The sequence below is a fragment of the Vespa crabro genome, chromosome 2, assembly GCF_910589235.1.
Source record: "Vespa crabro chromosome 2, iyVesCrab1.2, whole genome shotgun sequence".
Taxonomy (NCBI): Eukaryota; Metazoa; Arthropoda; class Insecta; order Hymenoptera; family Vespidae; genus Vespa; species Vespa crabro.
In genome coordinates this window covers 76901-91457 of record NC_060956.1, presented here as the reverse complement: position 1 = coordinate 91457, position 14557 = coordinate 76901, and the positions used below count along the sequence as shown (strand labels likewise).

The following is a 14557-nucleotide window of genomic DNA, read 5'->3' as shown; positions in this document are numbered from 1 at the left end:
AAGTGATGAAGTACAGAAACACATATTCTCTTCTCGTTATGGAATTTTATTATCTTTTTTCACCTTTACATAGAATAAAAATGGTTCGAATTAAATCTTTATGTGATGTAATTTGCGGTTCAACTCTTCAAACTTCAAAATTTTACGTATAAAAAAATCCCCATATCTGTGTGCCACTTTTGTGTCCGCAATGTGAATCATATCATGATCTATGTAGAAATCCAACTGTAAAAATATCATTTGTATGATTATTAAATTTTTATTTCACTCGATGTGTGCCCCTCATATATTAAATATACATGTATAAGAATTTAGATACCTCAGAGCCCGATTGAAATTTACCATCCAATCCTGATGCACCTTTCGTCCATACAATATTTTTCATCTTATGCTTGAAACACAATAAATGAATAGTTAGTACATTAACTTCTTTATTCAAATCCCAGCTTTCATCTTGTCTAGTGGCACTGCCCATGAAGGTAGCCAATTTGGTCAATGGTAAAGTCGTATATAATTTCAAATAAGAACGTATCGTAGGTAACATTTTTTGTTGTACAACTTCATCCATGAACACTTGAGTTTGATGTCTAATAGCTTCTCTAACATAGTCCTCGTGTAAATTATCAGGATTGGGTTGGGTCAAAGATAAAAATCTAGGACAGGCAAATAAGAAACACGATTCAAATTCTCCAAGATCTCCGTACTGCATTTTATACATTTTTTCGTGATAATTCTTATCCCTTAATGCCTGTTGTAAACCTTCATCTATGCACTGTGGATGAAGTACTAGACAAATTGCCAAGAGATGATACATTTGCTCAGTTTGCTTATTGATTTGATCATTCTGATAGCTGCGAGTTGCAAATAATTGTTTCGTCCGTTGAATATATAATAAAATACCGGAGAAGGTTCTAATTGCATCCGTGTATCTACGCATCATCATGTATGCAAATCCAACGTAATAAGCGGTTGATATTTGACAGCCGGGTACATGAGAATAAGCACTTTTTTTATATAATTCGACGTTCTCTAATACTTTAATTGCCTGATAATAATCGCCCAATAATGAATGTAATCTTAATAGACCAACGAGCGAGAAATAACCCAACATCTTATACAAGGAGTGCCTGCCGAAGATTCCAGCGACAGAATCGGGATCTCCTCCGCTCGCATAAACCTCCAATTGTCTCTTGATATTAGACTTATCGACTAAATAATGAAGAACATTTAAAACACAGAGGACGTCCCATATTTTAATGTGGGCATTTAAATTCTCTATCTCATCGGGCGTTTTGTTAGACAAATTTGCACGGTATTGCGTAAATGATTGAAATTGGTAAACAAATTCATCGATAAGCTCCCATAACCACTGATCGGGCAGTTCCAATTGAACGGGCGTATCCGGATGTACTATGTAATTGAATAAATCGCAATAATTATAGAAGGATGCGAAACGTTGCTCCAATGTTGGTCCTTGCATTCTGGCATATATATGACGATAATAAAGTTCCTTGTAAAGAATTAGAAATACTACATCATTGTCAACTATGTGGGCAACGCTTGATGCATCCGGCCAGGATGATTTATCGAACAATTGTTCAGAAATCTTTGGAAATGATGTTTCGTATAAATTTTGAATTTCAAAGATCATTCCTTCATTTATGCAATTTCGTAAATACACAAGAAAATTTCGCACCACTTCGGGCACTTGACGATAACTTAATCTGTCATATTGTTCTGAGTGTACATCCGGTGGTCCATATTCGTCGTAGGTTTCGTACTAAAAATAACATAAATAGTAACAATGTAAGTTAGATAGGAGATAAGAGACGAGACGAAAGGATACAAAAGGGACATCTTTGTCTACCTCGTTATAATCTTCGTACATAATGTCGAGGAGTTAATGAATATTTTAACACACGCGACTTTTTAACCTCAAAAACGTAATTGACGGCGACGGCGACGGAAGAACCAAATCAGAATCTAAAGAAGATTGGAAACTGGCCGGTTACAAACATTGACCTAGCTCTACGAAACTGAATATGATCCAGCCTTAAGGCGTAAGACGGACCGGACAAAATAATAAATTCTTCAGGAAGCCGCTTGTTAAGTCCATTCGTGAGACTTCCTTATTGGCTAGGTTATCCCTTACGCGCGCGTTATATGAAAATTGAGTTGGCGCGTGAAAGAAATTTTTATACGCGGTAAAAATACTATTACATCCGACGAAAGCTAGAAAAAAAAGAACCATATGCCAGATTATACTAAAGGTGACTTGCGACATATAAATCTAATTGTAAATCAAGTGCTAGTTGTACGGTTGTACGAATGGCTGCGTATTTTTTAAATTCCTTTTAATCTAATTCTGATTATTAGACTTAACGTTACTTTTACATTGCCGATAATATTCCTACAGGTAAGTAGATAAGATATAGTTAAATTCAAAAGTAATTTCTTTAAATTAGTAAATTTACATACTAATTATTACATGCGCCAATTTATATTTATTATCACGCATTTGTCGCGTCAAACAACTGCATACCTATTATTTCTATTATTTAGCACGGATCATTGCAAGTACCTGACACTAAGTGTTAAGAGAAAAGAGAAAAAAAACCATATGAGAGAGTAAAATGTGTGAGTTTACTAATAATACTTACTAATACTTATTTATCGACACAAAATTGTAACGAACAAGCTTGATACGATATTGATACGATAGGCGCATGATTAGATGAGCGTTTCCCGCTTGCGTTTGTAGTAGTTCATATTTTGTCCATCCCGCGCAAAGATCTCACGAACAGTCTTTTAGTTGCGCTTTCAAACGTCATGCTCTATATATGGCGCGCAATTAGAAGAGTTCCTCGTTCTTAGGACGTCACACCTTCGCAATTGTCAAAGGATAATAAACAATTGATCGAGTAACATGTATAATTTGTCAATGTACGTTGCAATTTAAGTTGCAAAAACTAGCAAACTAGCAAAAACTAACAGGTATAATAAGTTGATAAACAGCTGTAAAAAAAAGAAAAAAAGAAAAAAAAAAAAAAAAAAAAAATGTTAACTCACAAATTATAAATGTTATAACCTATTTTGCTATAGTCAGAGTACAAAGTGAATTATGAATTTTGAAAAAGAAAATTCAGATGTTTACCATCTAATAACTGAACTAAGTAAAGAAATATGTCAAAAAGAATGTCTTTCGTTAGAACATACGTATCTAGAAAGCAGGAATGATATAACCAAAATAAAGAAATTAAGAAGTAAAGCTTTTGAGATACTATTAAATAAAAGTCTGAAGAGACGACAAAACCACGGTACGATACATATATGATAATATATAATTTATTGATATTTTCATGCATATCTTATTTTGTAATTTTCTAAACAGCATACATTATTATTGGAATATTTACAGATGAGGTAACGAAGGAAAGAAAGGATCCTGTAATAGAGATATATAAGTATGCGTTTGTATTAAAACTTCATATGAGACATGTGTCAGAAGGTATATTATTAGAAAGCCTTTTGGATGAATTCAATGCAGATGATTTACAAACAGGAAGCGTAATATATTTAGTTTTGCAATTGCTTACCGAATTAAAAAACTATCATAATAATCAAGAACCTGATTTAGTAAGTTCATTATTAAAATTGTGTTTAATTTTTATATTTTGATATCATGAATTGCGATATAAAATTTAATTTCATTTATAGAATATCTTTTACTACTCAAGCGTCAACCCTGCATTATTGGAACCTCTTCGGACATTAGAGGATGCATCACAATTTCCGATATATCCTATAGAAACATTTATACTGTCGAACAAATTGGATGCATTGTTAGATATTCAGAAATGTTATATTATACAACAGACAACTGCAAACTCCATAAATAGATCATGCTTATATAATCAGAATATATCGGCATTTTCAAATAAATTAGACCCTATTAGGTAAGACAAAGTGCATATGTCGTTTTAAACTCTTTGATTGTAATAATAGTTTAAATATAAATATTCCCATAGATTTATCCCAACATTTATTACATTTAAACCTTTTTGATCAATTTAAAAAAAAAAAAAAGATACAAATAACGATTTAATGAAATTTTAGACGTAAAATTGACGTCGGTTGGTTTCCCATACCAAAGTGTATAACTGACTTCTGCTTTAGAGATACTGTTTCATATTTCTTACCACAGGCTATGGTAAGCAAACCATTTGTGTGTATAAATACGCGTATACACGTTTACACGTATATAAAGTATAAAGTATATATACACGTATATATAAACGTATATAAAGTTTCTTTTATAATCAGACAGATATCGATTACAATGCAAATTCTATGGATAAATCTAGACAAGAAATAGAAGTGGAACGAAATAAGCCTTGGTTGAATGGAAAATTTCTAAATAGGTGTATTGAAAGCGTTTCGGAGATAAGAAGATCATCTAGCGAAAGCCTTTATAATGAAATTGTAAATGTTAAAGACATCTACGAAGAGATATGGGATAACGTGGACATAAAAAACACTTTAATCCTCAATCGTCGTACATGGGAAACTTTGGGAGAATTTGAATCTGCAAAGCAGTATAATTTTTTAACGGATACTCCAAATGCTATGCTGCATTTGACAAGAATAAAACAGATTTGTACTTTGTTGTTACTTCCAGAAAGGGTAATGTGGATTTTATTTGGATAACACTTAATATTTATAAATGTAATATGGATTTTTCCAACCAGCAGGTTATCAGTAATATAGAATTTCCAGAAGAAATGTCAACTAAAGAATTTGCAATGAATATAAAATTACTGCTATTGGGTACCGAAACGAAATCTTTTAAATATAATAATGAGGTAGAACATGTGCGATCAACGATTAATGGCACAGTTAAACATTTTATAATATTTTCATATTTTATCATCTAGATTGGTTTTTACATGCCTCAGAATATTGCTGTTCGTGATATTTGCAATGAAACATTAATCAATATTTGCCAAAGATTTATCTACTGGGGTAATTGTTTCAAACATTTAACAAACTTGATTACACCAAATTCGAACAACGGAAAGCTCCCACAAGAAGGCCTTATATTCAAGGTAATGTATTTATATATCAAATAGTCTATTTTCATATATTGCAGAGAAGTGACATTTTACATTTTAATAATAATTAAGTTATAGTTGTTAGCTCGTACTGTTTACAAGATATATTCATGAATTTTATTATTTATATTTTCAGGCAATGTGTATGAGTATCAAAGAAATACTTCTTCATTACAAAGCTGCTATTTTGCGAATTTTTCAGCATATTAATGAATATACAGGATTATTGAATGTCTTAAATAAAGTCCAACCAGTGGCTCTCTTATTGTCCGAGGTAACTAAGCTTTGTCGGTACAATGGAGAAAACGGAAAAATGGGTGAAAATTGCAACATTTTTGCGATAGTTAACAAAATGATTACGAAGATCACTCTTCCCCAAATTGCATTTGCTTTGTATACTATTCTAAAATCATGCTGCGAAGTTTACTTTCGGTACGCATATGATATGTACACGCACACGCACACAAATATTTATGTTTATTTCGTTCTTGTAAGACTTTTTATTAATTTATTGCGTTAATTCTACTAAATAAATATTTAGATTTTTACAGAAATGGCTGTTCGAAGGTATATGCCACGACATTTATGGAGAATTCATGATTAAAGAACATTCACAATTTCTACGTAGCAAAGGTCCAAAATTTTGGACCAAAAGTTTTACTCTCCATCACGAGTCAGTTCCAAGTTTTCTAAATCGGTTGACAGAATCTATATTACAATGTGGGAAAGCAGTACGACTTTTGAAAATATGTGATCCTAAGGTAAAAAAATGCATTACCAATTATGTGTATGCGTGCGTGCGTGCGTATGTACATATATGTGAACTATTATTCTAATATCGAACTCTCTAATAATTCTTAACATAGAATCCCGTGTGTAATGTTTTTAATTCTTCGCAACCAGAATTAAAAGTATGCTTGAGCGTTACAATGTTACGTGAACAGTTAATAAAATGTAAAGAATACAAATGCAGAGGAGAAGAAGCTCTAGGCCGGCCGATATCACTTTCAGTGGCTATACAGGATCAAAAAGATGCTGAAAGAGAAAAGGCCAATCTGGTCATTAATGCGCAACAGGATACATTATCGAGAATAAAGAGTCAGTATTATATTCATTAAAACGACCTATTCGATATAAAATATTATTGAATATAGTATTTAAATCAAAAAAGTATCCTATTAATTAAGTATTTATCATTTATTTATGTAAAAGTAAAAGACAAAAATTTATAATAAAAGATTCTACTTTATTATGCAGCAATTAACTTTTATAGGAGAGCAAGAAGAATTCTTAAAGAACACGATTGAAAACAAAAGAGAACTTTTAAAAGTATTAAAGGAGCAAGCTATTGAAGCTAACTTATACAAAGCAAAAGAAAGGGAAGCTGAAATGTTAACCGATAGATTACTTATGGAAAAAAATAACCAGAGAGAAGAAGAATTGTATAATTGGAAGTGTTCCGAAAGGTAGAACAAATATTATTTCTTATCTATTGTAATCTTCACTTTCATATTACTAATGTGAATTTGATTGATATCTTAGCGCTTATTTAAAAAATTATTACACCGATCTTGATGGCAACATTCAGAAGCAACGCGCACGTATAGAATGGTGTAATAAAAGAATGAAATATTTCGATGAAAGGGTAGCTGCGTTATCTAAAATGGAGGAAGATATATGGAAATCGGATACGCAAATATTGAAGAATTTTGAAAACAATAAAACTGAGCGTGTTATAATACCTGCTAGAAATATATATAATCTTCAACATGTTTTGAATAATATTGAGTCAAATACATTATTATCTGACAATATTGCGCAAGAAGATGAAAATAGTAATTTCGAAGAAGTCGAAATACGAGCGTTAAAGCCTTGCGAGATTATTCAAGCTGATAATGTCAACATTGTTATACGGTCTGACGAGGAACAAACTGCATTAGAAAAGATTTCTGACAATAGGAATACAAATAAACAATTTGCAGTTACACGGTCTACGAACACGTTAGAAACGCCCGCAAATATGAATAATATTTATAAATGCAATAATGAGAGAAGTAGTTTGCAAGAATTTTTACGAAGCGAAGTACTAGTAAAAGAATTACGATCGGAAACGATTAAAAATCCATTTAAAGTACAATCGACGATTAATGATGTTGTCACGAATGCGTTAATGAGGAGTCATGCACAAGCCAATTTAGAGATACATAATAAGGATAATAGAATTTTTAATAGACCTAAAGTTCTCGAAATAGAGAGACTTGATAACATGACAGAAGCGAAGCGTAATAAAATGAGAATGTTGAGACATGAGTTTGGCATAACGCCAAATAACAATCAATCAAATATATTTATTGTGGATAGAAGATCAATTTCGGATGATATTATTATTAATGCCGATAGCAGCCTCCCCGAGGATAATAATCGAAATTATGATGTTACAAGTAATACAATTAAATCACCCGTCGACGCGATAGGAGGAGGTATTACAAAAAATTCCAAAGCGGTCGGGGAAATGAGCGTCGAAGGAAATTTGGAATTTTTCGACAAAGTCAATAACGAAATCAACGAAATTGGACAAATTTCTTCTGCAACGGATAATTTCGCATCGTCCATAAATAGTATTACGTCCAATTTACCAACTTACGAAGACATTTCTCCTTTGGATGTCAATAGTTTATCCTCGTCGTCAAATATTAAGTTAAATGGTGCCATTCCTTCCGTATTCCCGGAACATCACAATGTCAACATTTTCACGCCTTCGAGTTCAAATGATGATATTAATGCCTCAGATTTTACATCATTGACCATAGCTGACGTCGAATTAATAGATAATACATCTCTACAGGTTTATTTGGAAAAATCAATTATTATACCATTGCAAATACAAAGTCGTATTGTTAATGATGCTCTTATTAAATATTTATTAAATGAGCATAATATGCTTTTACATTTGCAAAGCTTAAGAAGTTATTTTTTCTTATTAAATGGAGAATTTGCCAAATGCCTAACGAATTCTTTATACGCTCGTCTGTATGAGATATCCGTACCAATAGAACTTTTTAATTCAGCCACTCTAACGAATTTATTGGAGCGTGCACTTATTAGCTCTTTCAGCAGCAATTACATGAATTCGGAATTGCTTAGCCTTTCGGCCATCGATACACCCATCCAGTTACATGTAAGTTCGAATATTGTCAACTTTAACAAAATACTTTGCTGCAGTTCTTCAATTTTTCCGTATGCCAATGAACGTAATTTTTATCCTTATCATTGCAGATATCCGATCCCCATGCTTTGGATTGTTTGTGCCTTAGTTACAAAATTTCATGGCCTTTAAATATCATCTTAGATGACGCAGTAATGGTACAATATAGCAAGGTGTTTAAATTTTTGCTGATGATTGGTAGAGTACTTTGGGTATTACAAGAAGATTTTCGTATGATGAAGGTTGAACACGAAGCAGCCATATCGGAGCAATATCACAAGGTAAATACCTTTTTCTTTTTTTCCATATTTTCTTGTTACATTGTGTAACAATTAAGTTTAACTGTTTAAAATTAAGGTAGATAAACGTCTGTATGTGTGTGTGTGTGTATACATACGTGTATACACACACACACACACACACACACACACGACGTAATTCTGTTTATTTTTAATTCTACTTTCTGATTTTGTAGCTTCAACTGTACAGGCATTCAATGACACAATTTATCAGTGCACTTCACAATTATATAACTTGCAGTGTATTGCATGCAAGCTGGATTGAATTCGAGAAAGATTTGTGTAATTCTTTGACTCTAGATCAAATTCGATTTTCACATGTAAATTATATCAAAAGAATTTTATCGAGGTAAATTTTTCAACTTTTCCCGTTAATATGATTATACGATATCAAATATATACAGTAGCAAATACAAACCTTAACAAATTCATTTCAGGTGTATACTTAACACCCGTGGTGAAAAAATGCGAACATGCTTGGGGAATATTTTTAAAGTTATATTGAAATTTCATAACCGATTAAGATCTCAAAGCTGGATTTCTAATTCAGAGGGTCATGTCCACCCTAATTTTAAAAAATTAGAACAAATGTATGAGGTATTCTGTGAATTACGCATATATCTATCTCGTATAGCTCACAAGTTAACTACCAGCGGATACCAGCCACACTTAATACATTTTCTTAATACTTTGAATATAAATCACATGTATGATTTAACGGAGAAAACATCTTAGCTTTATTATATTTTGTAAAGGACAAATTTTTAATTAAATAAATACAATTATCTTTAGATGCTCCTTGAAATAGAATAGTAGTCACAGTTGAGAAATTTTTATTAATGCAGATTATCACACATTAGCACATAAATATTTTATTTCACTTTTTCCTCTTATACATATATATATATATATATATATATATATATATATATATATATATATATATATATATGTGTCATTAACCTGTGTATATAGACAAGTATTCTTTTTGTACAAAGTAAATAATACCAACCATAAGTGGTGCGAGCGAATAATTTATTTACTTTATTTCCCTTAAGATATCTTATCAATACATTTCTTTTTACTAGACTATTGTATTTTATCGGATAATAATGATTATTTAAGTAAATGCCGTTGCTGAAATCTTTCTATCGAGTATATTAGTACAACGTTCACATATTTCAGCTTCGTACATTTCAGGATGTCTTCGACAACGTTTACATAGTTGTTTTTCTATAGGATTTAAAAGCACCTGCGTTTCATTAAGCGCATCATTTTCTATGAGAGTTACTTTGGAAACTTGTAAAATATTACATAATTCGGACAAAGAAGATTGCTTTTCTTTCTGAAGAATCTATAATGGGATAATAGTAGGTATTAAAATAACTAATAAAATAATTTTGTAATAATGCCAATTGACAATTAATATCGAAGGAGCACTTACTGATAATAATTCATAATCTTGTTTAGTAGTCATTACTGTAGCTGCTAACTCCCATGTATTTCTAGTAGCAAGTTTGTTAACTTTATTTCTTAAACATAATGCAGCTTCTATACTTTCAATGGTTTCTGGTTGATTCCAAGTCTCTGGTACAGTATATCTGGTATAATGCAGTGGTATGTATTCTAATAGAATAAAGACTTATGATACACTTTATTTTCTAACAGGAATCTTTACAGAGTTTACCATATAGATTCATTTACCAGTATCATCAGTGGTTTTATTACGATGTAACCAAACTTCTTCTGCCAAGTGGGGTACAATTGGAGCGATACTTCTCAAAATAACAATGAGTATTGCATCTATTACTTTTATAGTAGCAGCACGGTATGGCGATGTTATTGCATCGCAGTAAAGCTTATCTTTATTTAAATGACAATATATCGATGATACATCGTTCGCAATAAAATTTTTTACCAGTTTGCATACGTTGTGATATTGATAACTGTCGTAAAAGTTTTGAATCTATAAGAAATTGACGGATAAGCTTTTAAAAGTGGAATTCCAGAAGATAATGAGTTACAAATATTCTATGAGAATATTTTAAAAATAAAAGTCAACCATTTTTCTCTTTCTAAGATTATTTACCTGTTTATTGTAATGATATAAGCGATGTAGCATGTTCCGGTCAAGGTGCAAAAATTTTGGATCTGAATTGAATTCCGTATTAGAATGTAAAATGCCCAACAAAAAACGCAATATTAATCTAAGCTTTTGTATTGATTCTTTACTTTCTTGCAATATTTCTTGCGTAACACGTATTTGAATGTGTTGAGAACCATGACTGCCAACCCACCATCTGACAAAAGTATGACAAAATTACTTTAACATTTCAGAAACCAAGCTCTTTACATAATCCTTATATCGAGTTAAATTTGAAACGTAACAAGACTGTATTCTTTCCATTCTTACCTTAGTGCATCAACTCCATATACATTTTTTCCAAAATTATTACCACCCTTTGTAATATCGTCCGGATGTATAACATTGCCTTCTGACTTCGACATTTTAGAAGCATTCTCATCTACCACGAATCCATGTACAAATAATTCACTTAAAACGAAACATTATATATGACGAGGAGAATATATTTTCATAATATAGTTCAAATATATATACATGGTATATAAAAGGGAACAACTCTTGGAAATGGAAATATTATTACAAAGTTTTATAACATACTTGTAAGGAGAAGAGCCCTGAAGTGCAACAGAAGTTAACAAAGACGATTGAAACCAGCCTGTAAGTTGATCTTGTCCTTCCAAATATAAATTGGCCTTTTTTTCTGGTAAAATAGCGGACCATGAAATACCACTGTCAAACCAAATATCCATAATATCCTATAAAAGTTAGTGGCACATTTAACGACAATATACGATGAGGAAGAAAAATATTATGGAAGAGCGTTCAATAATTATATTGGTTTAAAAATAATAAAAATTTTTCCGTACATCACCCTTCCTTAGATTGTCTTTGTCGAGATTAAATTTTTTAAGAATCTCTTCTCCTGCCAATTCTTCTATTGTAAATTTCCACCAACAATCCACGCCATTTTTTTCTATAAGATCACATATTCTATTTACCCATTCTCTATAAGTAAGGCATAAATTAATAAATCAATATGTTTGAGGGTGATACACACGCACACGTCTATATTACCTATTCGTAAATACTTCTCCCGTATCTTTTAAATACAAAACAGGTATAGGTGTACCCCAAGATCGTTGCCGTGAAATGCACCAAAACGGTCGCTTCGTTATTTGTACAAGCAGACCATTGAGAAAAGACGATCGATTATTTTCTGGAAATAGTTGTATGCTATCTAAAGTTTCCTAATAACAATAAAAACTTAAAAGTAAAATATTTCTAACGTTGGATTGATTTTTCTTTTTCTTTTTCATCAGCGACTTACGAGAGCTTTTGTTTTAATAGCATTAATATCAATGAACCATTGATGACTTGCTCGAATTATGACTGGTTCCTTGGTTCTCCAATCATACGGATAACTGTGTTTAATAGATTCAACAAGTAAAACATCTTCGTTTATGCATTGTAGGACCTTATCAGTGCCTTCGGATAAAACTTTCAAGCCTGCAAATTCAGGACCAGCTGCTTCCGTGTATCGACCATTGTGGTCTACTAAAGATAGCTAATGATAAAAATTAAGAATAAGTCTTTTTCACGTAGTGTGACGTCTGTTTGTTTTCAAAATGCATGCCATTCTTACGACTGGTATGTTATATTCAAGCGCAAGAAGAAAATCTTCTGGACCATGTGCAGGAGCTGTATGTACTAATCCAGTACCGAGGTTCATTGTAACGTGTTTTCCTGGTAAAAATGGTAGAGTTTCTTTAGTGATAGGATGTAAATATTTGGCACCACTTAATTCGTTTCCTATAATAAATTGCACATATCAATAAAATGCCTTATTCCTTTTGAAATTCTTGTAATCTATTCAATGTATACAGTAATAATATACTAACCATTAATGGTCATTATTGGCTTCAAATGACCTATTTTTAATTCAATATCTTTCACCAGTGGTTCGGCGATAATGTAAAAATTGCCACAAGCATCCTCGGTCAAGCAATATTTAGAATTAATAGAAAACGCTAAAGCTTGATTAGCTACCAAAGTCCAAGGTGTAGTTGTCCATGCGAGGGCATATATACTACCATTGGTAAATGTTTTTAACTTGTACGGTACATCAGACATTTTTAAACGAATAATGGCACATTTACTCTCATGCTGTTCGTTATATACTAATTCTGCTTCTGCCAAGGCCGTTCTATAAAGAATTACAATTTTTTTTGAATTTTAAATTTCAATTACCTCAAAGCAGATACAGAACTTTGTTTAAAAAACATAAATTTTACTTTACCTAGAGGAAGGGGACCAATAGACTGGCTTAAAATCTCTAAAGACTAGCCTTTTCTCATATAAATTCATAAATTGCTCTAACTGATTTTTGACATATGAAAGTTGATTTGTAAAATAGCATCCAGTTTCTTTCCAATCAGCCATTATACCCCAGGAAGAGAAAACTTCTCTTTGCTTTACAATGGCACTTTTAGCGAATTTACAAGCTAGGAATATATCACGCCAGTTCTTAAAAAGAACTTTTATTTCATATATAATAACGTTAAAGGAAGGTGATATAATTATTTACCTCTATGTCGAATTTCTAAGGCATCCAATTTCTGATATTCGGTATCAAAGTTTTTAATCGCTTTCAGTTCAATCGGTAAACCATGGCAATCCCAACCTGGTACATAATGTACTCGTTGACCTTTCATAATTTTACTTCGCAATGTAATGTCCTTTAAAATCTATGAATACATAAAAATTTGCCAATTAATAATATGACATTTTCGAGCAAAAAGGGTGTCCCATTTAATACGATCGAAAAATTATTAAAAATATGAAAAAGAATTTTCATTTTTCTTTTTATGCCTTGGCACAATATGCGAAAATATTTACATAACAGAGGTTTATATTGGTAATCCTTTTTAAATAGAATTTTACATTCTCTCTGAAGATAGAACGGACAAATAGATTATGCAGTGGAAAGCAATCCTCTCAATTTCAACTCTTTAAATTTGATTTGAAATATCCTTCCGTATCGCACACCCTCTGGACAGATATATTCAATTAATATAAACATTTATCAAATCTAATATTTAACCTTATTGACAGCATGTCCCATGTGAGGATCTCCATTGGCATACGGTGGTCCATCGTGCAAGACAAAATCCGGTCCTACCAAATTTTTCCTTTGCCAACGATACAAATCTAAGAATCCACATTTCTATTAAAGTAACGGTTTTTCTTCAATTCAAACTGTACACTTTTATATAAACATTATTCGTTAAATAAATGCATTCAAAACAATCCTTACTTCTAGTAAATACTTATCCATATCAATTCGTTTTTTCCCATTAAGTCGTAATTGAAAGTCTGTTTGTGGTAATATAACAGTTTCGGTGTATTTTTTATTAACTTTATCTTTAGCTGCATCTTGTAAATTTCTTATGTGACTTTTGTATGATTTTCTATATTTTACAATGCAAAAATTAAAATATTTCGTTGGCGTTCTCAGAGCATATAGGTTTCTGTATTGCATTTTCTTTATTATTGTTTTATTATTACTATTATTATTATTATTATTATTATTGTATTATATTACGTTGAATTATATATTATTTTTTTAAATGTTAAATTTTTATCATCAGTAACTACACTATGCGAATGAACAATAATTAGAGTTTATGAAATATAAAAATCCTTTTTTGTACGAGGCACGGATCAGTAATAGAAGATCATCTATTTCTCTCCTGTAGAGGAGGGTAAACCAAATCAATCGGTTTGTTTTTAGCCCGCTAGATGTCGCACAAATCGCGCATCTCGCAACGCTCAAATTGCGAACATTGCAAACACACAA

General features: G+C 31.6%; 3 protein-coding genes across 7 annotated transcripts; 1 reads left to right on the top strand and 2 right to left on the bottom strand.

The window, feature by feature from the left end:
- Window positions 1-25: 25 nt before the first annotated feature.
- LOC124421671 (eukaryotic translation initiation factor 3 subunit L) lies at window positions 26-2026 on the bottom strand. The gene is made up of 3 exons (XM_046957130.1): window positions 1868-2026; window positions 320-1780; window positions 26-225 (listed from the first exon to the last, which is right to left on the bottom strand). Exons 1-3 carry the CDS (start codon window positions 1886-1888, stop codon window positions 91-93), a joined length of 1617 nt encoding a protein of 538 aa, XP_046813086.1. The 5' UTR covers window positions 1889-2026; the 3' UTR covers window positions 26-90.
- A 750-nt stretch (window positions 2027-2776) lies between these two features.
- LOC124421667 (gamma-tubulin complex component 6) lies at window positions 2777-9406 on the top strand. Of its 2 annotated transcripts, XM_046957116.1 has the most exons (16): window positions 2777-2994; window positions 3103-3317; window positions 3419-3636; window positions 3718-3956; window positions 4117-4210; window positions 4324-4683; window positions 4752-4862; window positions 4935-5105; window positions 5248-5543; window positions 5653-5872; window positions 5978-6209; window positions 6385-6577; window positions 6654-8289; window positions 8388-8597; window positions 8792-8964; window positions 9053-9406. In XM_046957116.1, the coding sequence occupies exons 2-16, from the start codon at window positions 3122-3124 to the stop codon at window positions 9348-9350; spliced, it is 4647 nt and encodes a 1548-aa protein (XP_046813072.1). In that variant the 5' UTR covers window positions 2777-2994; window positions 3103-3121; the 3' UTR covers window positions 9351-9406. The 2 variants fall into 2 exon arrangements, with proteins under 2 accessions (XP_046813072.1, XP_046813073.1); XM_046957117.1 differs by lacking the exons at window positions 2777-2994; window positions 3103-3317; window positions 3419-3636 and having other exon boundaries at window positions 3934-3956; window positions 4328-4683.
- Window positions 9407-9629: 223 nt separating this feature from the next.
- On the bottom strand, window positions 9630-14449 carry LOC124421669 (isoleucine--tRNA ligase, mitochondrial). Of its 4 annotated transcripts, none has more exons than XM_046957122.1 (15): window positions 14015-14449; window positions 13802-13924; window positions 13286-13445; window positions 12998-13235; window positions 12600-12904; window positions 12344-12510; window positions 12029-12265; window positions 11776-11948; window positions 11568-11706; window positions 11299-11456; window positions 11029-11169; window positions 10705-10915; window positions 10320-10581; window positions 10060-10241; window positions 9630-9969 (listed from the first exon to the last, which is right to left on the bottom strand). In XM_046957122.1, the coding sequence occupies exons 1-15, from the start codon at window positions 14237-14239 to the stop codon at window positions 9736-9738; spliced, it is 2955 nt and encodes a 984-aa protein (XP_046813078.1). In that variant the 5' UTR covers window positions 14240-14449; the 3' UTR covers window positions 9630-9735. The 4 variants fall into 4 exon arrangements, with proteins under 4 accessions (XP_046813078.1, XP_046813079.1, XP_046813080.1 ...); XM_046957123.1 differs by having other exon boundaries at window positions 12998-13202; XM_046957124.1 differs by having other exon boundaries at window positions 13802-13908; window positions 14015-14154.
- Between the last annotated feature and the right edge of the window lie 108 nt (window positions 14450-14557).